This window comes from Poecilia reticulata, chromosome 18 (genome assembly GCF_904066995.2).
Source record: "Poecilia reticulata chromosome 18, P_reticulata-male-v2, whole genome shotgun sequence".
NCBI lineage: Eukaryota > Metazoa > Chordata > Actinopteri > Cyprinodontiformes > Poeciliidae > Poecilia > Poecilia reticulata.
This window is the reverse complement of record NC_088847.1, coordinates 14980447-15008113: the sequence shown is the minus strand read 5'-3', so window position 1 is coordinate 15008113 and position 27667 is coordinate 14980447. Positions and strand designations below refer to the sequence as shown.

General features: G+C 38.8%; 2 protein-coding genes across 4 annotated transcripts in view; both read right to left on the bottom strand.

Moving 5' to 3' along the window:
• LOC103480661 (glucosidase 2 subunit beta-like) overlaps positions 1–5482 on the bottom strand; it is a 149799-nt gene extending 144317 nt beyond the window's left edge. For 2 of the 3 annotated variants that reach the window (XM_008435689.2, XM_008435690.3), the window contains exons 1-4: positions 5261–5480; positions 4856–4972; positions 2666–2761; positions 855–912 (exon numbers count right to left, since the gene is read on the bottom strand). In XM_008435689.2, the coding sequence (XP_008433911.1) occupies positions 855–912; positions 2666–2761; positions 4856–4972; positions 5261–5342 (353 nt within the window). In that variant the 5' untranslated portion in view covers positions 5343–5480. Of the gene's footprint in view, positions 1–854; positions 913–2665; positions 2762–4855; positions 4973–5260 lie in introns of all 3 variants that reach the window. The other variant, XM_081599060.1, reaches the window with a different exon arrangement.
• An 884-nt stretch (positions 5483–6366) lies between these two features.
• On the bottom strand, positions 6367–9117 carry LOC103480659 (doublesex- and mab-3-related transcription factor A1). The gene is made up of 2 exons (XM_008435688.3): positions 8229–9117; positions 6367–7705 (listed from the first exon to the last, which is right to left on the bottom strand). The coding sequence occupies exons 1-2, from the start codon at positions 8704–8706 to the stop codon at positions 6912–6914; spliced, it is 1272 nt and encodes a 423-aa protein (XP_008433910.1). The 5' UTR covers positions 8707–9117; the 3' UTR covers positions 6367–6911.
• Positions 9118–27667: the final 18550 nt, after the last annotated feature.

Below are 27667 nucleotides of genomic sequence, written 5' to 3'. Positions count from 1 at the left end.
GAGGAGGCGCACAGAACCATCATTATTGAGGAAAACCTCAGCCACCCAGGCTTCGGTCAGCCCAGATGCTGCAATCCAATTTTTTTTTTTTAAAAGGCCCTGCGGTGCAGTAGAAATCCAAATGGGGTGGGGTTAAGAAAAAAAACAAACAAACAAAAAACGGAGGAGTAAATAAGAGGCTATGTGGTGGAGTTAAATCATTTTAGCAGTCTGGCAAACAGAATGTGAGCGGGGACCTTGTGGAAACGTAATGACTGCTTCCATGTGGTACTTTTTTTTTTTAGGCTGGCAGAAAATAAATGAAACAAATAGAGGACTGTCAACAATAGAAGTGGGTTAGTGAGCATTTACGCAGCAGTTTACATTCCTGCATATCACAATGGTCAAACAATGACACGAAGCGCAGCTAAACACACACTTGCTGATTATGACAAAGGATATCTAGATTTGATGCGAGTCAAACTGAAGAAATAAATTTGAAATAAATAAAACGTTTGAGTCAAACTGGGCTTTAAAATCCATTAATTCCACGTATATCAATCACTAGAGCAAGTCTGAAAGTACAAATTTTTTTCTTATCATAGAGATACATCGCCCCCTGGTGGCACAATGGTTAGATTGCTATTGCTGCTCAGGTGTGGTTGTAAGCCCCTCATGCAGTTGCTGAGATAAAATCCTCCTATTAAAAGAATTTTATCGCTGTAATTAAAAAAAAGTAAGAAAGAAATTCCTCCAGATGTCCTGTTGCAATTAATTCAAAATCCCCTTTACCATCTGATTTACTTTGAAGAAAAAAAAAAAAAAAAAACTGGGTCATTTTACAGGTACCGAATCTCAGTTTTGATCCAACTTACCAGCAAGTGTTCTGGCAGCGAGCGTGGCTGTTGTATTCATCTGATGCGTCGCAGCAATCTGCCGAGAGACGCGGGAGAAGCCCGTCCAAACCACGTAAAAACAAAAAAACAAACACAAAACAGCTCTAGCTTTTCACAATACATACCACCGTAGCAATTTTTTTTTTTCAAGACACAACAAAGAAAATTAACAAAAAAAGGGTCTCAAAAGACTTTAATCATAAACTTTTCATTGATCTGGACTTTAAAATCCCATATGGCTCACTTGCAATAAAGACAAAACAGGTTTGTTTATACTTCCTCTCCTTTTTATGTCATCAAGTACTACTTGGTGAACATTTTGCTACGTTGTTTCAGCAGAGAAACACATTGTCATTCGCTTGCACGGCTAGCAGGAATTAGCCTGGCCATTGAGCACATCGATTGGGAAATCCTGCTGATTTTTGATTCGGAAACGGAAACAAATTTCTACGTGCAAGTTCTAATGTCAGCATTAAAGTTACCGGAGTCAGGAGGACGGACAGACTGGCACAGAACCCTAGGGGTCAGGAATTTCAGAGCAACTAATGCTACCTGAACACATTACCATGTAATTAAACACCTGTAGTATCACTCTGTTCTTTAGCTTAAAAATGGCACATGGAATTAGACGCTGTGTAAATTGTGTCTTTATCCATCCATGTTTTCAGCTGTCTTGTTCATTTTGCAGATGGGGACTGACTGAGCCACTGACTTTTCATCTTTAAAGAGGAAGATTGAGTCTTTGTGCCTACATCGTACCTCTCTCTGATTCACAGAGGGTCTCTTGACATCAACCACTGATAATATCCACTGCCTGGTGTGTAGCAAATGCTCTGATCTGGCTTTTGCTCAGATGTTCCACCAGTAATGCGGGCACAGTGTGAAATTTTGCATTTATCCAGAATCCCTGTCTGCGGCCAGCAGAACAAAAAGTTTTAAGACCTTAAAAAAAAACAGGGAATACGACAACCCATCTGAACTTCAAACGGGATGAGAAAAAGTGGTGATGTGTTTGGTTTTTAAGTGGGTATGATGAGACAAATGGGAGGAGAAGAAGAGACAAGTGGAACATTTTGTTCTTTTGACAGTTGCATGTGGTCTAATTCTGCTTCTAGGTCTATATATGTGCTCCATGAGATTAACTAGAACAGAGAGTTACTATAGAACAAAAGGAGAAAAGAAAGGTGGTATATTAAAAAAAAAAAAACATCCATTGCGGTAAAGTGTGGCATTCAGGTTTTCAGCAGGAATAAAGAACAGTTTTGAAGGGAGGGAAAAAAAAATAAAACTGGAATTAACAGGATTAAAGAACTTCATGGTTACATTTTGCTTCCCGCTTAACAGTAAACAAGGTACAGCTGCTTGTCCAAGTCAGCAGAACGCACAGAGGAAAAACAAGCTGGATTTTTACAGAGTTAAAAGAGTACTTCAGTTTTTTAGATTTAAACATCTATTTCCCCAGAAAACGCTTACTTCAATACTTATCTAAATAAATATTCAACTAGAGTCAAAACCAGACGCTTACATAAAGTGAATAAAAAAAGGCGTTTGTATTTTTTTTTTCTTTGTCTGAAAATAACATTTTATTTTAGGTCAGTTAGGATTTCCAAAATAATTTCTAGTTGTTAAATTTCACAATAACGAGAGAAAGAATATTTCAGAGATTTTTTTATTACTGTCCCCAAAACCACAAGTTGCATGTTTCGTCCGTATTTGGTAGATCAGAAATAAACCTATTTATTTATTATTCATTTTTCACCAGTGCAACTCAGCATAAAGTTCAAACTTACCGCAGATGCCGTCGTTGACTCTAGATGATGGGATGTAATGCGGCCTGAAGCCCAGGTTGGTGCAGTAGAATCGACCACGAGGACACGCCGAGGTGCCTGAATAGAGCCAGGTTAAAAAGAGATCAAAGGAAGAATGCAATGCAAAATAATTCTCAAAAACTAGTTCTTTTAATTAAACTAGTTCATTGGAGTATTTAAAAATTCCAAAATTAAATTCAGCTTTTATTGCAGAACATCTGGCTTTTATTTGAGTGCATTTATTCAGTAGATTTATGCCTAGGAACGAGAATAGGCATGGAAAATGGCTGATTTTATGTCTGGTAAAGGAAAAAATTAAGTCATGTTTCTCGAATGCTTTTTGATCTTATAAAAGTACAATTTAAAAAAAGTGACATTTACTTTAATAAAAGGGATTGCTTACACAATTTTAAATTATTTCAGAACATTCTTAATATTTTCTTACTCAACAAAAAAAAACAAAGTACTGAAATTGAAGGTTGTAGTTTTTCTATATTTATGTGATATTCTGCCACAAAAGATTAATTTATTTTTAAAGGGCCTATAAACATTTTTATCAAAAGCGATAAGTGCGTGTCAGTTGCATAACACACAACTGTTTTTTTTGTTCATGGGCTTATGGGTTTCTATTTCTTTTCTCCTCCAGTTTATGTTTATCATTGATTTATATTTGTATCTGGAATTCAACAAAGACAACAGTCTGCAACTGTTTCTACCCGTTTTAAATGATGAAACACATTTCTGTGGAATAAAAAACAAAAACGTTGACCTATACTCCTACTTTGGATGCAAATTCTGAACTAATTCCAACCTTGTTTTGAATATGAAAACTATTCATGAGAAAATGGACACAGTTATATCTTATCTAAGCGGAGGTCTGATGAAGCGCCACCTTTATTATCGCTCGCTTTTACTGGACTGCATCTGATGTAAAACTCCACCAGGCTTGATGATATAGGCACACTCAACATGAGCTCAGTTTGGCATCATTAACCTCCTACTTGTGCTGCTCCCCCTGTGCGTAGCAGTGAAAGAGGGTTATTACAGCACTTACACTGATGCTGGCAATGGCAGAGTTTATTAATGGCCCTTTCAGTAGACCACATACCCCATTTACAGGAAACTTTTTAAATTAAGCATTAAACAGTTTTATTTTATTCTTAAATTTACACAAGTTTAACTGAATGTTTTGCAGCAATGGGAGGCGTTTACAATATTTCAGCTCATAAAACATGAGACATTTTCATGGTATTTAGTTCTTCGTCATAAATTCTCAGTAAAAGATACATTTGGAGAACCATAGAAAAGCTTGTTGGTGTTTTGTTTTATTTATTTATTTATTTCATTGAGTGAACTGACGCTGATTTAGTCAAGAAGAAGACGTTTTGAATTAAGAGGTGGAAATATTGCAATGTTTTTGTAATTTTTGAAAATTCAAAGAAAGGGTTTGAGATTCTCATTCAAAAAGCACTATGACTGAGTGCACGTTTCATAGAGCAACATAGGGTGTAGTGCAAGTATTGGGCCTTAACAGCACAAGTACATGCGTTATATTTTGAGTGGCAAGTTTGTCTTGGAAACCAACACAATTATTCTTAAGAATCGGGGTATTTCCTTGTAAAAGAAATACTCTGTTTACATCTAATTAATTATGTGATCAATCATTTTATTATACATTAAACTATAATCATTTTAGTACTAATAGTAGTGATCATTACAAAAAATATATCTGCATATCAAAATATGACAAAACAACCCTTATGAAACATGGTTTAATTTAATCCAAGCTTAGACATGGGAACTAAAATGCATATAGTTCAACTATTTTGTCAACAAAATAAAAATAAAATAATCAGTAATTTAAGTAGTAACCTCTTTTACTGTAAAACTTGGTTGGCCTTAGCGCAACTAATAGAAGTGTCAAATTCATGATGATCTCTTTAAGGTTAATTGTCTCTCCTCTCACCTTCATACCAATTAAACAACCAAACCAATTAAAGATGATTAACCTCCTAGCTTTAATGTTGCTGTTCAAAAGAGCTGAACACTTTTTTTCTAAACAGAGGAATAAAAACATAATATTGTTCAAAGTCAAACGTCTGTGCCTGCAGCTAAAGGTTACACAGTCCCGAAATCTGAATGATGATTCCTCTGTTATCAATCCATGTTTACCTGGTTCATCTGACCCATCTGCGCAGTCGCAGTAGTCGTCGTTCACCTGCTCGAAAGGAATAATTTTGGACCCGTCTATGCACAGAAATGACTTCCTCTCCCTGTAGAACCTTTTATCTGTTAAATCAAGAGAAAACATGGCCATGAGCTACAGAGAAAAACACATAAAGACAAAATATGAGTCATTTTATGAAATTTATGCAAATAAATGGCTGTGATTCTATGAAATCTGCATGTTTGTTCCTCCAACCGCAACCTATACATCTAAACGTTATATAGATCTATTACAGCCTGCGGTGAGGTCAGCTATATATGAATTAGTTGTGACTATGAATGAAGACTTATTGATAACATAAATACGATGTCGGCGACTTGGCTTTAGCTTAAACGGTGAACTGAACTCACAGGACGAAGATATTCCTCGGATTTTCCGCGATTCCACAAACGCAGCCCAGAGAAAAGCTGCGGTGATAATGTGGAAACGCATCTCAGAGGACAGAAATGAGCACTGCCCGCTGTCAGCCACGTTTCATTAAAGTCCCGCTCAAGGATATTTCAAACTCAGGATGCAAGACCAGCGTTTAGACCGTCCATGTTCCAGCTTCCTGAAACATTCCACAACGTGACACTTCCCAAGCTTTCTATTGGTCCGAGCCTGAGGGTTGGACCAATCACGAGTTAGAAGCGTAGCACGCAGGAGACACTGGAGAAACATTTGTTTGTATTTAACGTTTGAAAATAGGTTAGACTCCGTATGCTAGCAACATACTGCAAAGTAGGATTATTATTATTATTATTATTATTATTATTATTATTATTTATATATATATTTCATTTTATGATTTTTTTTAACACATACGTTTCAGTGAATACCTAGAAGGCCATGTCAGATAAGTGTTTCACTTATCTTAGTAATCCGAACACAAATGTTCCGAACACAAATGTAGGTTATTGCTTTTAGAAAGCTAGATTATGTTGGCAAAAAGGTTCAAATGTTTTTTTACTGAAGTAGTGGAATATTTAATCTTGCAAACCTTGCAAACTTTTTCACCTCTTGGACTTTTTTACATTTTGTCACATTGAACTCAGAACTTGAAAGTATGTTATTGGTACTTTTATATATTAGGACAATACATCATAATCATGCATAATTGTAAAGTGGAAAGACAACACTATATTGCTTTCTTATATTCTACAAATTAAAGCGTGAGTTTAATTTCCTGAGTTTTACATCAGGAAATTTGTGCATTTCATTTCAGCACCATTTATTAATCCAGATGTTTTGTGACCAGAGGTTTGTTAGAGAACATAGTGAACAACCAGCATCATGAAGACTAACTAATACAGTCGACAAATTAGGGAGGATCTAAGATGCTTAGATCAGTTTTATGTCAGAAAACAATATGCTAAGCTTTTTAAATCTCACAAAACATTATTCCAGAAGGGAAATAATCTTAAGTATTAAGCGAGAACTACAGAAGGAGGGTAGATATCCATATATTTTTATGTGCCAGTGAACGCTCCATCAGTATATCCAACTGAGAATACATGGTAAGACTATCAGTGTATGATCATAGATGGTCTCCATCAAATTTGACAAAGATTTTACTATATTGGCAAAGCAACTCAGCATCCACCAAAATGCTTTCAGCTTTAACTGCTGTGAAATCTGGTTGTACTGGAGCGGAATGCAAATGCATGCCATAACATTTCCGGGTTTTATTTATGTAAAATGTAACTTATAGAATTTTCCTTGTGCCTAACAATAATGTAATACTGTGCGTGATCTGAAAAGGTGAGTGAAAGTTTAAAGGATATGAACATTGTTGCAAGAAACACTTTACATACAAGCTTTAGTTAGTCATCTGGGTAGATGGATGGATTCAGAAACGTATAAAACAAAATCCCTTTATTACAATAAAACAATTTTCTACAAACTTTACACAATTGCAGGGAAATTTTTTTAACTCATTTGTACGATTTCTCTTACAATGTTCAGCAGGAAAATAGAAACTGGACAAAATATCATCTATCGTGTGATATTATCTTAGGGCTATTATTTATCATTGCTCAGTCGTGTGTAGAGACCTGTTGTACTGCACAGGGAATCCTTACTCTGGATGTATGAAAAGTCTCTGATCATTCCTGGGAAAGAATGTGAGTCCAATGGTGGACGCAGGGTCAACAGAGGCATCAGTCCTGATGTCACGTACGGGGACATGAATCCACCCAGACCACTGCTAGCAGAGGAGTAGGCCAGACGCAGGGGGCTCACACCGAGGTGAGGACTGAGCCCATAGAGGCTGTCCCCACCAGGAGCCGGGTGGACGTGGAGAGGGGAGAAGGCGGACTTGGTCCCTGCAGAACCGAGAGCTCCCGGCAGTCCGGCTGCAGGCTTGAACACTGAGCTCTGCAGACGAGACGGCGACGAACCGCCAGTGTCGGTTTTCTTCTCCTTAGAGTTCAGGACCAGCTCGATGGATTTCACAATGTCCCCTTTACATGTTCTCACCATGGACTCCAGGGCGTCCCGCTTCTTGTGGGGGAAGATCTTGGCCATGATGTCAGCAGGGTCACGGTCCAGATTCGGGAAGTCTTTGGGCTTCTCTGACTCACTGCCGGACTCTGGGTCAGAGGACGAAAGCGACCCCTGAGGACTCTGAGTGTTATCTGAGAGTTGATCAGATGGCGGTGATGGACTTCCACTATCACTGGCGAGTGAAGAGCTGTTGTCCTTGCTGGGAGACAGATCCTTTCTGTCACTTGGAGAGGGCACCCGCGCATTCAGGGGCGTGAAGAGTGGCTGACCCAGAAATCCACTGCAAATGCTGTATTTGCTCACTTTGCCATCTGAAACACAGGGGGAAAAAGAGGAGTTTAATAAGTGAAGTGGAAGGTACTGCTACTGTGGCCTTGGATTAGGACAGTTTCACAAATGTGCTAAATGTATACAAAACAAAATAAGATCTGTTTATTTGAAAGTTATTTTAACAGTCACATTTCAATTCTTATTTAATGCCTCCTCTTGCTCATATCTAAGTTCGGAGCAGATCTCATGCACACTCACTGCACAGCTACTTTAACGATAAACGAAAAATAAATAGTCTTATATTTCCTCTCTAACTCACTCACCTCTGCACCCAAAATAATAATTGTAAGGCCTCGAACACCCTTGAACTGGCACTGCTGTGCCATTCTGTCCATGTGCGCAAAATTCTTAATCCTATAATATATACTTTACGCAACTTGTACGCGTTGCTTGGAAAAATATTGCCATGGTAATAACCCAAAAAAAATATACAATCTGTGTAGTACGAAGTTATAATAACTTCAGGTTATGCTTAATAATTCAGAATATCCGTGTAAAACCCACCTTCTTTATGGTTCTGAGCGCCAAAAACGTCAAAACATGGAGCTGGTGGCGTGTTGCCGCTCGCCGCTGGCACTCCGCGCCCTACCGCCGGGCCCTGACTGATCCCCGCCTGCCCTCCGATGCCTGGGCCAGGGTACACGAGTCGAATCTCCCGCGCTTCGTTCTCCTCCTGAGCCTGCTGCCTCCTGAGTGCCACCTGCGCCGCCATCACCCGCTGCCGCTCCGCGATCAGGGTGCACTTTGCGCACACGCAGTCTCTCCAGCGACAGAACCGCTTGTGGCCCTTCAGCGCCGAGACTACGCCGTGGTTCCGACACCGGGCGCACTTCGGGGTCCTCGGGTAGCCCCTCTCCAGCGCGGGGTTGCAGGCACGGAGAAAAAGAGGCGGGTGACGCAGGAGGGAAGGGGCCATCGGGAGGCCTCCAAGCGGCCCGGCGGGGTGTCCAGCCATAGTGAGCGGTCTGATCCTGCTCTCCATCCAAAATTAAAGACTTGAACTTCTCCAAAGCGGATGAGCAGTTGGTAGAAGGCCTTTCTGTGGGGCTGAATACTCTATTGTGCGCTGGCACTCCGAGACAGCGCTCCTTAAGAGTCCCTTCACCAGGTGGTTTGACATGAAACCCAACACCCTCGTCACACCCCTTTCCGCTCAAGACTCCTAATACCCTATCATGTGTATTTGCGTCCGTGATTAGTGAGGGGCTAATCTGATGCAACTGAACCATTCATGTAGACCTGCCATTGAAAATATGTAAGCTTTTTTTAAATATTCAAAAATGTCCTAAGCTGGAAAAAGATTGATTTGCATTGGAGTTTTGCTTATGATGGTTACATTCTATATACCAGTGTGTTACAAACCAAGCATAAAATAAATGAAAGAGGAGGGAGGAGGGGGGAGGGGGGGGGGGGGACATGTTGCCTGAGGTTACATTCATTCTGTTTCCTTAGTTTTCACTGTTTGGATTTTTTAACACAACAATAGCTCCAACAGCCTCAAAAGCAGCATGTAATTATCGACCTGGTTATTCTGTTGAACAAATTAGTTTGACAAAAGAGCCATCTGCCAACAAACAGCCAGTGTAATTCAAGGGATACCTAATCACACCTTGTCACTTTTCTTCCACTTCTCTGCATTCAGAGCAGGATCCAGATCCAGTTACACACACACAGGACCGGCTCACTGTTATTGCACGTAAAAGACTTGAGTGGCAAACACAGTCATCGCTAAGGGAAACTAAAAGAGAAACTGCCAGAACAGTTTCTGTAAACGTCTGCAGTCTGTCGTTTTGTTGTAATTTTAACATTTTTTTTTTTTTTAGATTTACATAAAAATATATTTTTAGGTGGTGAGAGAGCTATACAAAGGAATATGACTTAAAAGAAATGGTGTGCAACTTTTAATTTATTACCAGTTTTCTATTATCCACACATGGTCAGAATTATACGGGCCAAATAATATAAGACCACACAACTTTTTATGATGGATGAGTTCCCTGCCCTTTACCAATATGCACATCCTCACCATGCTATTTTACAATCATTATAACAATTTTGGCATAATTCTGTCTGGATATTTGACCAATCCTCCTTAAAGAATAGCTATTTTATTTAAGGGGTTTAATGAAATAGGTTTTTTTTTTATCTGAGCCATTCTAACAATATTGAGGTCAAGACCTCACCAAAGGTTTTTGTTTGCTTGCTTCATCTATTCTAAAGCAAGTTTCATTGTCATGTTAGAACATACATAAGGTGCCGTCTGACCAAAACTGAATCTGTTAAAAAGTTCAGGAACAGTCCAGAAACAACCAAAGTTAAACTCTGTTATGAACTGGAAACTACTGAGAGTACCGAACCCACAGCTGGATGGTTGAATTCTAAACCTAAAAATGAAAACTGGTTTTAAAACCAGGGCATGAGCCTGCAAACCAATCACTGGTTTAGATAAACTCCATAATTTCTGATAGAAAGGATGTCGCAAAACTATGTGGTTTCTCCGTTTCTTACCAAGTAACATTTATCCAACGTTTAGTGTGGATCTGTGTCTTTATTTTAATCCTGCTTGAAATTAAACTTGTGTGCCCATTTCTTGTTCTTGAAAGGCATTGAAATTGTGTGTTTATATATATTCATCCCAGCTTAAAAAGAAATTATAGTTCAAATATGATGATGAGTGGATATAAATCTCTGACATCTTTTTCAGTGGCTCTGTGGGTTTTTCCAAGCAGTTCTGATACCCATCAGTAATTTTATTTGCAATGCTCCACTTATTTAGTCAGCCAGTCTGAGCCTTCAGTGCAGTCAGACACAAAAATGGTAAATAAAATGCTGTAACGATGCTATCTCAAGTTGTCTCTTAATCATCTCGAATGAGACATAAAGGCTTCTCTTGGCCTCCCTGTAGTTTTGACTTCATATTCCTCGTGAATAATGGATGTGAAATTAAAGAAGACGTTAAAGGAAGTACAGAGTCTCTTTGTGGTGTTTTGCAGAGATAATGATTCCCCAAGAGGCATCTTTGAGGAAAGCTCTGCTCCAAAAGACGCAAAGGGGAAGTTTTTTATTTCCTGTAAGCTGTTGCTGCTCCTTTGGGCTTGTAGGTGTGTCTGATAAGAACCGCTGTCTGGTTCTGAAGCCCGAACTCATGAGAAAATAACCGTGCATTTTTCAACTCTTCTTGACACAGTAGTCTCTGCCGTCATTCTCTTATGACTGATAGCTCTTATCAGACAAATGGATCCTCTGCTACCTATGTGAGAAAAAGCTACATTATACAGCAACAAACATATTGCATATTAAGAAAAACTCCCTGGCATTCATTGATAAAAGGACAAAAAAAGTAAGCAAATTATCAGATGATCATTTATATATAGCTTGTTTTTTGAGAGCAAGTTTGCTTTTTTCAGCAAGATGTTCTCCTGCGCCCTAATGGATAGGGGCTGGTGCAGCCTCACTGAAGCTGTAAGAACAGGAAGATAATCTAAAATTCATCTATCACCCAGAGTGCACAGTCCCATAAACACAAATAAATGCCAGTGATGCAGATGCTCTTTGGACGCACATGCTCTTTTTATCATTTCATCTGCTGTGAAGGGGAATTTGATGTTTAGATTTGTGGCTGGCAAGTTTATCCAGACTCTATAAGCGGATCCCACCTGGCTTTATTTAATATAGAACATTCTAGCGGTCTTTGTAGCCAGAGTAAAGCCGAGTCACTGAAAAGGAAGAGATCTAATAAATGCTGAGTCTTAGTCTGGTTCGTTTAAACGTTTCTCAACATTTTGGGAATATATTCAGTGAAGGTCTTTGGCATAGCACTGGCACAGCATTTGACACTGACAGTCAAACATGGAGGTGGAGGTATGATGTTCTAGGGCTGCACTGAAAAATATCTGCTAATAAGAAAGGACCACAGTTCATCATAAGGAATAAAAAAAGATTACTTGGACGTTATTGCAAACAGTCAATGGCAGTGGTAGCCACCAAAGTAGGGACAGAGATTGTAGGGGCAAGTAGTTTTTCACATTTGGTTTGATTCTTCCCTCACGTTGCACAACTTTGAAACCAAAACTCAATCCCTTCCAAACACTTAATCTAATAAAACCCAAGAACAATGTCCTGGTGCTTCAGGAAAGTCAAATTAAAAACAATCCTGCAAATATCTCTAAAACCAAAAGATCCACATATACCACCTACAGCCACCAGGGGGACAGTTTCACAAAATGGTAACTCGCACCTAAAACATCTATCATGGTCATGGGAGACTTAAACCTCAAAAAGACTACCAAGACCCATTTCATCTAGAAATGCAGGTTACCTGCTGCCCTGGAGAACAATTTAAACTTGCCGTCCACATCATTAAGAAAACCAAATCCATCAATAAAGTACAAAAGGTCTTCCTGTCCTTTGCCCAGCAAGGACTACAGAGACAAAATCTCCATTCACAGAGCTGGATTATCAAAAAACACACTGGGAACAAAAACATTGCCATCTTGAGTTATTTCTTGTTATTAAGGCAAGCAACACGTGTGGCGATGATGTTAAAAAACAGACTTGAGTATTTTCTTCAGTGGCAGTCATGCTTGAAAACTACAAAACTGAGAAAGGAGTAATGCCATAGATCCAAACTCGTATCCAGAGACTTTGATCACAGTCAGTAATATCATTTGCTTTTAATTTAGAGAAAATTTTAAAAAGCTAAGAAATGTGACCAACGACTTTGATTTGCAAATACAGTGTTGTGTTAACTGCTTACGACTTTTCTAAATGATGGGAAGTCTCGGGCAGCATTCCACAAAGATTTACTGGTGTGTTTTGAGTCACTGAACAATGGTTAGTGGTTAGACTTTTTAGACGCTGGTTATTGTAATCACAGTAAAGTATTAAAAGCGAAATTTTTAATGGGAATTTGACACTGTCTATGTCCCTTACACTTTAGATGCATATTACTCTGCATGGACTCTACTTCATCTGTCATGGCTTCCTGTACACATCAGATTGTTATGTCAGGGTCTATGTTGATGATTTATAAGCACTCCAAAGTTATTTAAAGAGAAATTTATCTTCCAACACAGAACTGTTTTCTGACAGAGGCTGTCATCTGTCAGGACACAGGTAGACGCCCCGTTGCCCCTCCCTACAGCTCCAGATACCCCCATTGGTCGTATGAATGGATGCGTTTGAATTGGCAAACCTGTTGGAAAAACTTTGAGTCCGGTTTCAGTTTTGCACAGATGATCTAGTTTTAGTCAGAATTTTTCAGCCTCATCTCAAAACAAGAGTGGAAAGATCAGATGCGATAAGTCAGGGCCGATGTGGCTAGACAGTGTCTTAATTGTGTTCTTAACAGATCTGTTCATGTCAGATGCGGTTGTTTCATCACAGCCCTGTGCCTCCTGGGACAGGCTTCATCACAGCAGCTTCTTATCTGAAGGGGAAGGTGGCTGCTAATCTAGAAACAAAATCTCACAAAACCTGATTATGTGTCCCTCTGACAGGAGGATGGAGGAGGGGGGGATGGAGAGGTAAGAGGGTAAGGCAGAAAGAAAGGGAAATCAACCTAAAATTGCAACTTGCCATCTGAACTGAGTTTTTTTTTTTTTTTATCTTACAAGGAATAAATTGTTTCATTTTTACTCAATAAAGCAACCTGAATTTGACAGTAGCCTGTGTGGATTCTAAGCTTTTTTTTAAGACAGCACCTTTGTTAGAGAAACTGCAGCTCTCGGGTTACCACAAATTCCCCTCTCTCAGTAAGCAAAGGGTCTCGACCTTTTATGTGTTTGCTCTCTCATCTGTCACTTCACACCCTTGTTGTTTAAGTGCCACACGGTAGCCTCCACTTCACTGAAAACAACTTTGCGGCCACCAAAGGTGGCACTGGGCTGTTTAAACGGTTTGGCACGTTTGAAAATGGTAATTTTCTTCTTAACGCCAATGCAACATTTTCTATTTAGCTCTTTACATCAGCGACACTTTGCTGTGTTAGGATTTATGCACCGGGTGACATGAGTTGCCTCAAAGGAATTGAGGAGAGAAAACTTTGCTTTTAGAGACGCTTTTTAAGACTGTTCCCCGTGCTTTTTTTATTGGTTTGTGCCAGGGGATGTTGACTGGTGTTTTTGGACTTTATATATCTCTGTTTATAGTGCCTGGGGCATAAATTACAAAGTTATGCCATTGCATCCTTGCAGAGACACTGACACATTTTTCTCCAGAGATAAGACCAAAAGCATGCTTCAAGGTGCAAAAAAAATAAAATAAATGTTCACTTATATATGCAGGATTTCTTCTGAATAAAAATATTTGAGCAAAAGGGAGTATATTGTCAGTATGGTTTTTCTTTAATCCAGAGGGTTTTTTAAAAATATTATTTCACCCATTTGATACATTTACAAAAACTGATTTTAAATTCAAAAAGGTTGACATACACAAAACAGGTTCGGAATATTTCTGGATAAAACAAATGGACTGAGGATTATGGTGTGAAATACCAGCAGATTGTTCCTTCAAGGCGGCTCCTGAAAAAAAATTATCTAATTTTTTTGAGGTCAAAATCCTAATCAAAGAGTTAGGTAGTACAGAATATTACTGCTTTACTTTGATTGGTTTACTTGCTTTTATGTTTCTCTGTTACCAGTTATTAAGAAATAATATCGGCGAACAAACAGCATCATGAAGATCAAGGAATGCAGCAGGCAGGTCAGAGATGAAGCTCTGGAGAAGTTTAAAGCACAGTAAGGATACTAAAGGATATCTCAAATGTTGAACATCTCACAGAGTGCTGTTCAATGGAAAGAGTGTGGAACTATAAATCTGCCAAGACATGGCTGTCAACCTACCCTGGAGATCCACAGCTTAGGTCTTGTCTTTAGTCGTGCACTTTATAAATCTGGCCTTTATGGAAACAACCAAAAGCCACGTAGAGGATCAGGCAAATACCGTGTATGGAAATAGGTCAGATGAGAATGAAGTGAGCCTTTAGCTCATGTGAGCGACACATGTAAACTGTGGTTTTGAAAAAAATAACAAAATAAAATAAATTAACAATGCACTTTGCTCTGAGCACACTGTTCCATCTAATGAAAAGTGGTCGTAGCAGTATGATGCTGTGGGGATTTTTTTTTTTTTTTTTAAATAGGAACAAGGAAACTTGTTAAAGTTCATATGAAGATAGGTGGAGCTAAATACAGGGCAATCCTGGAAGAAAACATTTGAAAAGAAGAATAAAAAAGAGAAATAAAGAAATTTAAACTCTAGATGTAAAATGCTTAAAAAACAGAGTTGCAGCTTTAATTGCAGGAAAAAGGCGGTGCTACAATGTCATAAAGAAATCAAAAGCTCTTGAGATTAAAAAAATTCTAATAATTAATAAAAACAAAAGTTTTAGTATAATCATGCTTCCAAAGGGGCCCAATTTTGAGGACATAAGCAGAGATATCAGAAAAAAGGAGTTGTTGAATAGACATTACAATGGGATCAATCCATCACACTTATAAAAGAAAACAATTAATAACATGAGGACGTGCTTAAGTACAGATAATCAAAGTAGTTGCATGTTTGGTTGTGCACACACCTGTGCAGTCAAACAGAGAACAATACATTTCTTCCAATTCGCTTCCTTTCTCTTGACGTTTGTAGACCGCTATCTCCCATCTTCCCCTATTGAAATATCTTCATTTACTCTGACTCTCCTCCTGTCACACCTTTACTGGTGGTCTGACTCTGGTAGGTATCCATCAGGGCCCCTCACTTAGCCCAGCGATGCCTCAGTGGCCGTGAACAATGGTGGGCTAAAGACAGTCAAGTTTGCTTGTGTTTGGATGTGTGTGTGGGCGAGGGTGGGTAGGTGGGTTGAGTGTGCACCCAGGTCTGTTTTTAATCATGCATATTACATCTGCATCAACAGGGTCCATGTACAGTACTGGGAAATGCAGGCTCGCTTTCACATAGGGGTTCGCTGTGGAAACGCTTACATATGCGTTTAAATGTTTTATGCCCTAATGAGTTCACCTTGGAGGGCGTCGGGGGACGATTAGGGCCTCGAAAGGCTGTGGATGGATGCCGGTGAATGCAGGCTTCTCTGTCTAAACTGGTTAGGGCTGAACGCAGAAAGTTCCTTGTTCTGAGTTTACTCTGGATACGCTCTCTGTTTTCTTTCAGTGAAGCTTCTTCTCTCAATGATACACTTACAAGGGGAGCTTTGCAGCTTAACAATGCATAACTCAGTGGCAGAGGAGCACAACCCTCTGTCAAGGATTTCAAGCTTCGGGTTACTAAATACACCTTTCCTCATGAAAACGTGACACTCAACTGGAGCTTGCGTCAATGAGGAAGTTAACGTACGAAGTATGTGAGAAAGGACTTTCACCCATGGCTTCAGAATGAGAAATATGCACCTTAAAACCCATTTTATGGATTCTTTTCAGTCACTCTGTAATTACAGTAACAAAGTCATTTTTCCAGTGCTTTCTTGTCCCTAAACTATTAGGATATGGGATTTGGAATAATTCCCAATTAGACCCCCAGGGCTTTGTTTACTCGGTCTTAAGTGCAAGGATCTGCTGTCACCACAATGGGACGGTTTGTAATTGTTTATCGTTTGCAGGAGAGATTTTATTTTCAGTTCTGAAAGTCCAGTAGCACAATTGAGAACACATTAGGAAGATTCAAAGGACACAAAAGTTGAGATCTGCTCACTGGAAAAGTTAATATAAAATTATAGTGTATTGCACATCTTAGTTTGAAATGTGAAATATTTCACCGACCTGCATCTCTCATACGAAACAAGTTTTAAGCATTTTTTGAGAGTTTAAAAAGTGACCCCGTACCAAAACAAGTCACAATCAGTTGGTTAAGATACAGAATTTAAGATAATTTGGTTGGGAAATGTATATATTTCTGGTTTAAACAATTGTTTTAATCTTATGTGTGACATATACAACTAGACTTAAAAACAAAAATTTTTTAAAAAGGAAAACTTGAATAAACTGATTGCATATGTGTTCATAGCCATAATTCTAGTGCCTTTAATTTTAATTTCATCATCCATCCTTCTTTGGCTGGAGTCAGCGTGCTGAAATATTCCCTTGTCATGGGAATATTTATTCCACTCTTCCTTGCAAAGGCTCACCTGTCAAGCTGCAGAAACATCTTTTGTCCATGGCCCACCTCAGGTGTGCTTGGATTCAAGGCGACAGAGAAAAACCAAACTCCATTTTTATTTTCAGCTTTCAGTCGGACAGTTGAAAATGTCTGCTCACGTCATATTGTGGTTCAGGACAACAACAAAGTTATTGGAGACATATTTAGACACATTGAATATGAGTTTCCTAAAGGAAACAGTGTTGGCTGATTGGGGCAGCCAACCTACACCACCGGAGTACCAGGTCACACGGAAATAGTCTTTCAGATCATAGTAACCATTAAAGACACGTTGGAAACTGCTGGCAACAAAATGGAAAAAAGTAAGAAAAAAAAAACAGGAGGTGAAGCAAAGAGAAAACAGAGTTTGCTATCAGATAAATGGGGAGCACAAGAAGAGACATCAGTGTTGTGCATCTTTGGCAGGGTGTTATGGGAAAATATTTCAGCCCTTCAGTAACAGACAATAACAGCTTGGAAATTGTTAAACATTGTCGCAGATAGAGAGCGGTATCTGAAAGTCAGATCAGACGTGAGCTGCTGCTAAGATTAAAGGCAGCGTGGAGCGATCGGCGAGTTAAGGGCCAATAAGAGGTTAGTGTGTGTGAACGCTGTGCCCAAAATGTTGAATACCTGCTTAAATCTCATTTAAATCCATCTGCTAACCCATGAGGCTTTTGAGGATTTAACTGGAATATAGAAACACTGACAAAAAAACAAAAGAACACATTTTCCAAAGAGGCAGCAGAACCAGACTTGCTCTCAACCCATATACCCACCTAGCCAGTTCTGCTATCTCTGCCTCCCTCATGCCTGCACTTTTGCGGTTCACACAAACTGCACTTGTCACAAAGGAAACAACTGAGACATCATAAATGTTTAAGTGATAAACAGGAAGATCACAGTAGTTGAAATTTTTTTATCAGTTATTTATTTTTTTTTCCCTCTGTGTACATGTGCGCTGTGTTTTGCAGTATTTCATGACCTCACTTGACATTCGGTCAAGCAGACGTGCAGGAAGGCACGTTTCAAACTGGGATTCAAACTGTCACAGAGACGACAAGTGATCCGGGAGAACTTCCACTTTATTGTCAATGAACTGACTTGCCACCAAAACTTGATGTAATGGTTTTCCAGTTTTTGGTTGTTTCAGGTAGAACTTTTCTCGGTGTAAAAACAACCGAGATAAATCGAGAGCAATGGAAGAAGCCAGTGGAGAGCAATGCAGTAAGAAAGGTGTTGAAACTAATGAAGATGTGGAAGTGGCAGAGGAACCAGAAGAGCTAATCAGAGGCAAGTTGAGGCAGCTGGGAAGAGAGCAGGCAGAGGAAAATCAGGAGATCTAGAACAGGTGGGAAGCTTATTATACTAGTAAGCTGGGAAAAGAGACAAAAACAAAGCTGAGAACGGTAAACCATAGCAACAGGTATTTTCCCTTTGGTTCTAACATAAACAGTAAACAAATGAACACTAATCCAAAAAAAATGTACAAATGGAAAAGCATAAAAGAACTGGCACAGAGGAATAAACTTAAACCAGATCCATCAAAATCAGGAACATGAATAAAACTAAAAGTCTCAACCAGATCATGACAGAAAAGAGTCACAATCCATTTCTTAAAAGACCTAGCAAGTTATTATGGATGTCCAAATTAAATATGTTCCATGTTAACGAGCTGGAGAAAATATGGAAGAGTGGTAAACTTTCCCCAAAGTGCTTTTCAACTCATTCAGGAGAACTCACAAGCGCACGCACACACACAAAAAAAACTAGAACGTTATGTATTAATTACCTTCAGATTGTCAGGAGATGGCTTCGTAACTCTTTCCAGATTGATGCACAGCAACAATTGACAATCTAAGGTGATTGCTGATGTCTGTGTAAGTACACTCTTGTACTTTGCAGACCAGAAACCTGATAAAACACTTGCTTTCATTTCTTCACCCTGGCGATGATCAATAAATCAAGTCCGTCTGACAGTACTAAAAGTCAAGCAAAAATGAAGGATGTAAACGTGAGGCAAAAATAAAACGAGTCAAATTTCCAGTAATTCTGTTTGATTAATCTTTATTGTATTTGAAGCAGAACTTACAGCAACATGCTTATACACGGTCTTGCACCTGGTTATGGTTCAAAACCACTGAGGGAACTGCAGCCAGTGAAGTACAGAGACAGAAGACCAGATAACAATACGCACTGCAGTCTATTCAACACTATAGACTGCAAAATGCTGGCGGCACAGAGATTAATGCGTGATAACAGGGAAAAAAAATAAAAAATTCAAAATATAGTGCTGACCACAGGTGTGAACAAAGCACCAGATTCAAAAATATTTTCAAGCGGGGGGAAACTGTGCAGAGCTTTAGAAAACGTTTTGAAGATCCAATTCGCTCCCATCCACAAAACGCAAGATAAATGGGATCTTTTATCAGTTCATATGTGTAATTGTATGACTGAGGTCCCAACATCAATGTGAGATCCATGGTCCCAAGAGCTGCGACTGCAACTTCACAGGCTTTAAAGAAATTATCAGATAAAAAACACGCTGAATTGCAAAAAACCCCCCAAAAAAACAGCTTATCGTTTCCATCGTTCACATTTTGGTGAAGATCTTCCTCTTGAAGCTTCGGATCGGGTGAGAAAGTCTCCCAGCTTTATGTGGAGGCATAATGTTGTTTATGCTCTACAGGAAGCTCTGGAAAATAAACCTCTTTAAATGACATGAAAAGCACTGAACTCAGCCATTAATTTAGTCAGAAAGTTCTAATAGACATCTTTATGAAAACATGAAAATGCTCTCTGTCAAGATAAGATTCTTCTACATTAGCTTTATGGAAAATTTTTTTTTTTTCCTCCCTCACCATCATGAGAAGATAAAACACAGGACCTTAAAATTGTGCTTGGATTATAGGTGCGACTTCGAATAGCACCAACACAATGTAGCCCAATATATTTTCTGATTATTTCAGCTAATTATTGTTTTACCACTTGTTATCAAAGAAGTCACCAAGGAACCTAGAGCAATATACTCAATAAAGTGCATATAGAAAATAAAAATGTCCTCTATATAGTTAATCAATCTAGTAGATTATTCTATGACCTGAGAATCAGAAACACACTGCAGCATAACAAAAGTGACATGCATGTTTGATACACTTTGAGTGGACTTGATATTTCACAAAAATTATTCGATTTCTCCATTCCATTTCATTCTTATAAGACACAAAGCATTTGCCTCCATACTGATTTCTTTTGGTTTCATTTATTTATTTTATTTTGCATGATTCAGATCATCAAACACAGTTATTCTTTGGGTTATTATCCCGATGCATAGCCTAGTTGTGCATAAGGTCATAAAATAACAGCCAGACGTTCTTCTTTAGGATATAAGGGAACAGCGTTCATGGTTACGTCAAATAAATGTAGCTGCTGGTGAGTCTGACACAGCAAAGAAACCCCCAGACCTTCACAAACCCTTTCCACATTTGTCCTATCATTCCTGACAGTACTTCCCCAAAACACACAGGAGATCTCATAATTTCTCAAATATGAGATGGGCTTTTGTGTTCTATTTGGTCAACTCTAGTTTTCAACTTTGAACTCTACGCGTGATTGCAATTTTTTTTGTCCACTCTCTCCCGTCACTGAATCTTGAATATTGGGCTTAATTGTGAGTTGGGCCTACAGTGCTTTTGATTTTGTCCTGGGGTCTTTTGTGACTTCTTGTAGTAACATTGGCAGCCCAGTTTCACTGCTCACATACACACATGGTTTGTTTTTGATTCAATGAGTGAACAAGAAGCATGTTTCCTAATCTGGGACATTCAAAGGAAGAAGACAAAGAACATCTCAAAGGGCGACTGATGTCACCCTACACCATCAGAGCCACACACTGAAACAAAAACACTGCATTTATCTGCTTCCCATCCTGCCCACCCCCATCCTTTCTTTGAGCAGTGGTGGTCCGTTTTACCCAGGAAAATTAATTTTAACGTGTTTTATATAGAAGTAACGTGATTTCAAATCTTGTCTTTTGAGAAATGGCGTTTTTTTTTTTTTTTGCTGGGTCAAGTGGAAGTAATTTTAGTTTTGACTCTTTTTTTTTAATACAGTGGTGTGACAAAAAACACTGGGGTTGTTTGTCTTAATTTATGTTACTGGATTTACTTCCAAATCTAAAGTACCAGATATGTCTCCCTTTTCCATGAGGATCCACTTTGATCTTCTCTGACATGGAGGCGATTCACGAAGTCCACCCCTCGATGGGAGAATTGTTCTTGCACCAGCTGAAACGTCTCATTTCAAACAAAACATTGTAAAATCAGGTTCTGGACCTTGTTCTGATACAATCGATTTTGTTTCCTACAGCGAGCCAGGGGTTTCAGCCCCCTACCCCAACAATGAAGACACGTTGTAAGGGGAAGCAACGCCTCTCTCAATAACAGCATGGCACTTCCTCAACCAGCAACGAGATGAAAGGCTTAAACCATGAAAACAGTGATTCTGCAGGCCTCTGAAACCCGACTGCCCCCCCCGGCAAAGAATGGCGATGGGCCGCCCTGTTACAACAAAAGCTTAAAAACACAAAAGGAGCTGTTTGTTAGAAGATGCCAACTGAGAAAATCACAGGGGAATTTTCAGATAATTGTACATAACTTGTGTAGAAAACGGTTAAATTTGTCATTTTAACTTCTAAATTCACTGTGACACCTTTCATCTGAGCGACATGCACAGACTTTCACCCAACAAAAACGCCTGCTGTGCCTGAATCAGCCCTGGATCTTAAGATTCCATGACAACATTTATGACAGGCACTGCGCCTTGTGAAGGGATTCACACTTATTCACACCTACTCACATTTTGTCACACCGTGATCACAGACTTCAATGTATGTTCCTGACATTTGATATGAAAAACGAACAAACTTGTGAAAAAATTAAGGTAAAAACGGCGAGGTAAGTTCATCAAGAAGGCCAGGTTGTCATAGGCCAGGACAGGGGAGAAAGTAAAGTAAAGTAAAGTTAAGTAAAGTAACATGAAAAGAGAAAACACAACTGTAATAAACAACTATTTGGTGCTCTGTGTACGTATTTTATGAAGAATCACACAAACATAAGTAATTTCCCACCCTCCTCAGAAGTATCTATGCTATCTGTGGATACAGAGTGGATAGTGGAAAAAGACTAACTGAAGTAAAACATGAATATTGCTGTCCAAAAACATGCCAGCAAACGTCCGACCAATCACCACAGAGGATATTACAGTAAAAGTCACATAGGCACTAACTAATGAAAACATACAAATAGTTAAATACTGTAATCCAGAGAATTGCAATGATTTGTGTTTGGACGGGAAACCAAGTTTTCAACATCAATGGACACAGTTGCAATTATGTTATGTGAGTCTTATCCATATTTTCTTTTTTTTACAGAAATACAACAAATATTGACTTAAGGGTAAAGGATTCTCCAACATGCTATGTTCTTGCAATAAAAATTCCCTAAAACTCAGCTGTGAAACGCATCTGATTATCAGATTTTGCAACGCACGTCAGGTTTTTCATTTTTTTTTAAATGGTTTGCGGTGATGTGTAGAAGCCAGAGTGCAGCACATTCCACGGTTTAAATAGAGTCGACAGAGTCATGCGATAACAACAATACTGCCATGCTTGTCTCATTTAGAGATCCCAGTCTTCTTTAAGAGATGTATCCATTTATTTGGAAACCTTTGCAAGTAAAATCTCTTGCAAAAATAATAATAAAAAAATATATAATTTAATTTTTACTCATATCAGTTCATTAAAAATATGTCAGGGTTTGGATTTTATAGCTATCCGGCAGCTTTATCAGTAGCGTCACAGGTAGTGAAATGGAGATCGCTAAACAGCAGCTGTTGCATGTCGAGTGATTGTACTGTGAAAACATCTGAGTCTCTGAGGTCCAATCTAAGGAACTTAGAAAAAAGCTCACTGAAAAGTGTCAGTCAGAAGATAGCTAGAAAAAAAAAAAGGATTTCAAACTCACTGGACATAACATGGAGCTTATAGTTAAATCCATGATTAACGGGAAAAATGTGCGGCACTTTAATAAAACCGTCAAGATCTGTCCATCTTCAGAAACTGGTGAGTCAACCAGTCTCACCAGTTCTCCAGTTCCCTGTACAAAAGAGAAGCAAAAAATAAAAAAAAAGCTCATATGAAATTTCACCTGGAATTACCCAAAGACAAACAGGTAACACCTCAGAGTTTACTGATCTGATGAGAGAAAGTAAATGTTATCATGCCTTCTCCATCATCAGGTATGTGGTGATGCACCAACACCATACACCACCTAAAAAGCTTGAGAAGGTAAAGGGAAACTGAAAACAAGTTTATCCTGGTAGTATTTTGTGGAAGAGGTCTTATTTATCACTGTAAATGTGCTAGTTAAAATTCAAGCCTGAGCCTATTTCGATTCCGTCGCGTTCTGCTTCGTCTGTCGTCTTTAGGCCCCAAATCAGTCTAGCTGAGCCCATGATTTAAATAACTGACTTCTATCTTTCCTGTCTTAAGCTGGGGGACATTTTGACACATCCTGCTATGGATTCTTCTACTCACAGATTCAGGGGGGTGTATATCTGAGTAGTTTACTCTGAAATATGAAGTTGTATATCATCAGCGTACATACCACAAAAATAAATGCAGAAAACCACAGCGCTACCAACTCAGACAATCTTGTTCGGTTTGTCAGAGAAAGGCAACTTGAGCGGAGATTTATTCTCTGGCAAGCAAACATCCAGCATAAATCAAAATAATGTTTCGAAAACAGCAAGATGAATGTTTTGACGTTGAGTTGTTCACGCTGATCCCCAAACAACCTAAGATTTTCAGCTGTTTCTTAAAGGAAAATGGAGAAAATGGATCCCTTTGCATTTTTTTTAGCTAATTCATTTTATTTAGAAATTTTTATTTTTTTTTACATTAAGTTGTTACAATAAAAACCAAATGATATTAAACATGATTTCATTTTCAGAACAACTAAAGGGAGAAACATCCAAGAGAGGTGACGATACTTTTCATTGAAGGGCGACCTTTAAGCAATGTGCATTTATCAGTTCAAAACGTAAACACGTGAGCACGCGGGATGTTGTGTACTCTGATGAATAAATTATACCAAACACAGTTGAACTGTAATTGTCATCCATCTCAATACTTGCGGTGTCATAACTTGGCAGGAAGTGTGCAAATGATTTATAGATTCCTATAGGGAGAGCCGCTTGAGAGACCCAATCTCATGAATAATTTACAGCTGCGGGAAAAAGAATGAAGACAGATCAAACTTTATATGAGTTGATGTGTAAGTACGCTCGTCAGCCTAAGTTTTTGTGTTGGTGTGTGGACAAAAGCGCATCAATTTTTGTGTCAGAATAGGGCAAATCACTCATCATCTCTGTTTCCCTCCCTGCCTCCACGCAGCAGAACAAATTAATGCGGCCTTAGAGCTGTTAAGAGACAACCTGGATATAAGTCATGCAAAAAACAAAAAATGTTTATCTTTAGACAGATTTTATTTTCCACTCACTGCCTTTCATTCCTTGAAATTGGTGGTTCTCTTTACTACACCCTCTGTGATTTAACGACCGTTCCTTATAATGGTTCAGGAGCTCTATTTTCTAGTTGAAAAACTAACGTTTGTAATCCTCACTTCCCCCCCTTGTGCTCAGCGAATGGTCAGTATTGTTTGGACCCGGGGGAGTCCCGCCCAGTTGTGTGTATCTCCTGCTGTGCATTTAGAGAGGTGGGAGGAGCGGGATTTAAACAGGTGGAAAGAAACCTCTGCAGCAGGACGGGCCAGATCTGCAAGAACCGATCTGGTTTCCCGTCAGTCAAACCGAGGACACAAAGATCCCCCTCTTAAAAATGGCTTACATTTTATTGCATGACGCATGCTTTTATGGAGATCAAGGAATTAAAAATGGATACTTAATAACCACTGAAGAGAATGTCAATTTAGGGCAGAAAAAATAAAATTGGAAAAATACAGAATAAAAGAAGTGTCAGGATTTCAAGCTATTTGGAGCATCTAGTATCTGAAAAATATTTGTTCAAGAAAGCAACAACGACCTGAAACAGAATTCATTATTATTTGGTTTTAAAGTCATAGTTTAATCCGTTTGAGTTTATTTTTCTAACTCAACAAAACCAATGCAGCTGTCTTTGTGATAAACAGCTGATAATTAAAGATTTAAATTAGAAATCTTTAGCTGCTTTAAAACTCCCAATAACTTCGCTACGTTACTAGCAAAGTTATGTTATTGGCTTTGCTATAAGTAGATGCAAAACTTGGTTATTTTTTGACCTTATAAACCTTTTTCACCCCAGTGATTTTTAACTAAGACCTAAACTAATTTACACGTGTTGTTTCAAAGAAAATGTTTCAATTTTTTAAAATTGTTGTTTCAAACATGGCATCCAAGCCTGATTTCCAATGTCTTTGTTATGGCTAAATTTAGAAAGGACGATGTTTAGTATATCAGTCACATCTGTCGATTTTCTTGGCCGAAAAGGGACATAGGCATAAATTTATCTTCATAGGCCACATGCCCAATGTCTTAAGGTGAACATACAGAAGACAAACTAACTATTGCTAATTAATAGCTTATTTTAAATCAGTTATTGATCATATCGCACGCTTTTTGAACAGTGGGAAAGAAACAATTGGTATATCCAAAGAAAATCATATTCAGGGTCCAGAAAGGCTGTGCTACATCAGTAACCTCCACATCCAGATATCCAGAAAAAAAGATATTAGCCCATTCAAAATGGCAGTGGTTACATTAATATAAAACTAAATTATTATTATTAAGTAATTCATAGAGGTTAAAACACTAAACAATCACTCTACGAAGCATCCAGGAACTCTGATGGCTTTGTCACCTGAGCGAATCTTCTTCTTCCCATCATGTTGGAAAAAATGAGCAAGGCCTTGGGCAACAGCAGTGATTCCACCAGGCTTCACTGCAACTGGTTTCAGATAAGGACCACCACCCACATTCGCGTGCAGGTAATTATTTGGCTTTCTGCAAGCAGGTGCTGATGGAAGTAGGGGTGATCAAACTCCTGCACATCCCCAGATTCATATCAGGGGGCATGGAAACACACAAACACCAGCCCCTCAACAGCAGCCCCCATGGGTTTTGCCATCCATGCATTTATTACACACTGCATGTCAAATTAAAGCCAAAGGGCTCGGCTGAAAATACTGTTCTCAGCTCAGAGTTGTGACTTTTGCCAGCATGAGACGTGAGTTGTCTTTTTTAAAACGGGGAAAGGAAACAAGAGAAAAGTTAGATATTAACAAGGGTTCACAGTGGATCATGTTTAACCAATATTATCGCAATATTATAACAAAATCCAGTTCATTGCCGTTTCTAAAATGAGTCGAATAAAACTTTTGAGTCAAACCGTGTAAAACATATTACATGTCATAGAGTAATAATCGCTAGTGTTCTGACATTTGTTTCTCTTTTCAAACTAAAATTTCAGCATTCGATACATAATGAAATAGCATTTCCTAAAAGAAATCTGAAAACTGTTAGCATTTACAATCAAACCTCTTCACCCGAAGCAAAATCCAGTGTAACGATTCCTCATTGGAAGTCGTCTAATTAGTGAATAAAGTTCGTGTGTGTGTCTAAGTTTAGTATAAATGCAGCTGTTTTCAGACAGTTTGCTAACATTAGCAACACGAAGATCAAACGAACACGAAAGTTCAGGAATGAAGTTGAAGAAAACGTTTTTAAGGAAAATAAGATTGAAAACCAAATTCCTAAACTTTTGGAAATAGCAATAATAAGACGACAAAAGTGTGGCAGAACAGCAAACCAACCAAGAGGTCTACCTGAGCTTCTATTCATCTTGATGACATCGTTAGGCTGGGGGGAGCAGCGCTGAGTCGATAGCAAGAAGGATTGAGCTCTAAAGAAAACCCTAGAGGCTGCCAATGAGGTGCGACCCAAAGACTCCACAGCCTGCAACGTCTTATGACTCTTCGAAGAAGCTTTGAGATGCTGCGTTTAATTTCTCTAAGGGATTTATAACGTTTTTATTTAATCTAATTAATATAGTGTTGAAATTCTTCTGCTTTCTTTTGAGTCCAACCAGGAAGCCATTTTTGTTTGAATCACAGTTGTACAACCCAAGTAATAGGAGCCAAGATGGTGAGTTGATACGGTCATGCTGGTAGTCAACTTAATCCTTGATATGTCTTAGGATTCTCGTTATGTTTTAATTTTCCACTAACCCTGATATGCATTGAGCACAATACTTTCATTTGATGGTATTTGCTCAAAAATGGAAAAGTGCTCTACTGTACATGGCTGCTTTTGTTGGCGACTAGACATAAAGCAACAATTATTCCAAATACTTAATATCACTGCAGATTTAACAGCCGCTTAATTATTAAGCTTAGCATAATGTGCATGCTTTGAATTTAAATAAACATTCATCCAAACTTAGCGGAGTGCAAACTTGGAATTTGAAGCAATCCGTGACTATTCCAACGATTTGCTAATCCGGTAAATCTGGCGTTCTGGCAGGAATACGTACATACATGAAGAAATCCATCCCCGCCTTAATCACCTCTAATCTCCTTTCTAGCTGTTGCTTCATTTGTATGGAGGTTTGAACTAATCGGCGATAAGGAACATTTTCACTCTGTGAATCAGATAGTCCAGGTGATTTGCTCCACTGCAGTCATGCTGCACGGTGTTCACTTCTGAGACCTTCTCATCAGATCTCTCTCTCTCTCTCTCTCTCTCTC

What these genes read in the sequence shown, in the direction of transcription:
- LOC103480659 (XM_008435688.3), bottom strand. Translation starts at nt 8,706, where the DNA reads ATGGAGAGCAGGATCAGACCGCTCACTATGGCTGGACACCCCGCCGGG. An exon ending in CGCTCAGAACCATAAAGAAG is followed by an intron (nt 7,706 to 8,228) that starts GTGGGTTTTACA and finishes CCTGTGTTTCAG; the next exon opens with ATGGCAAAGTGAGCAAATAC.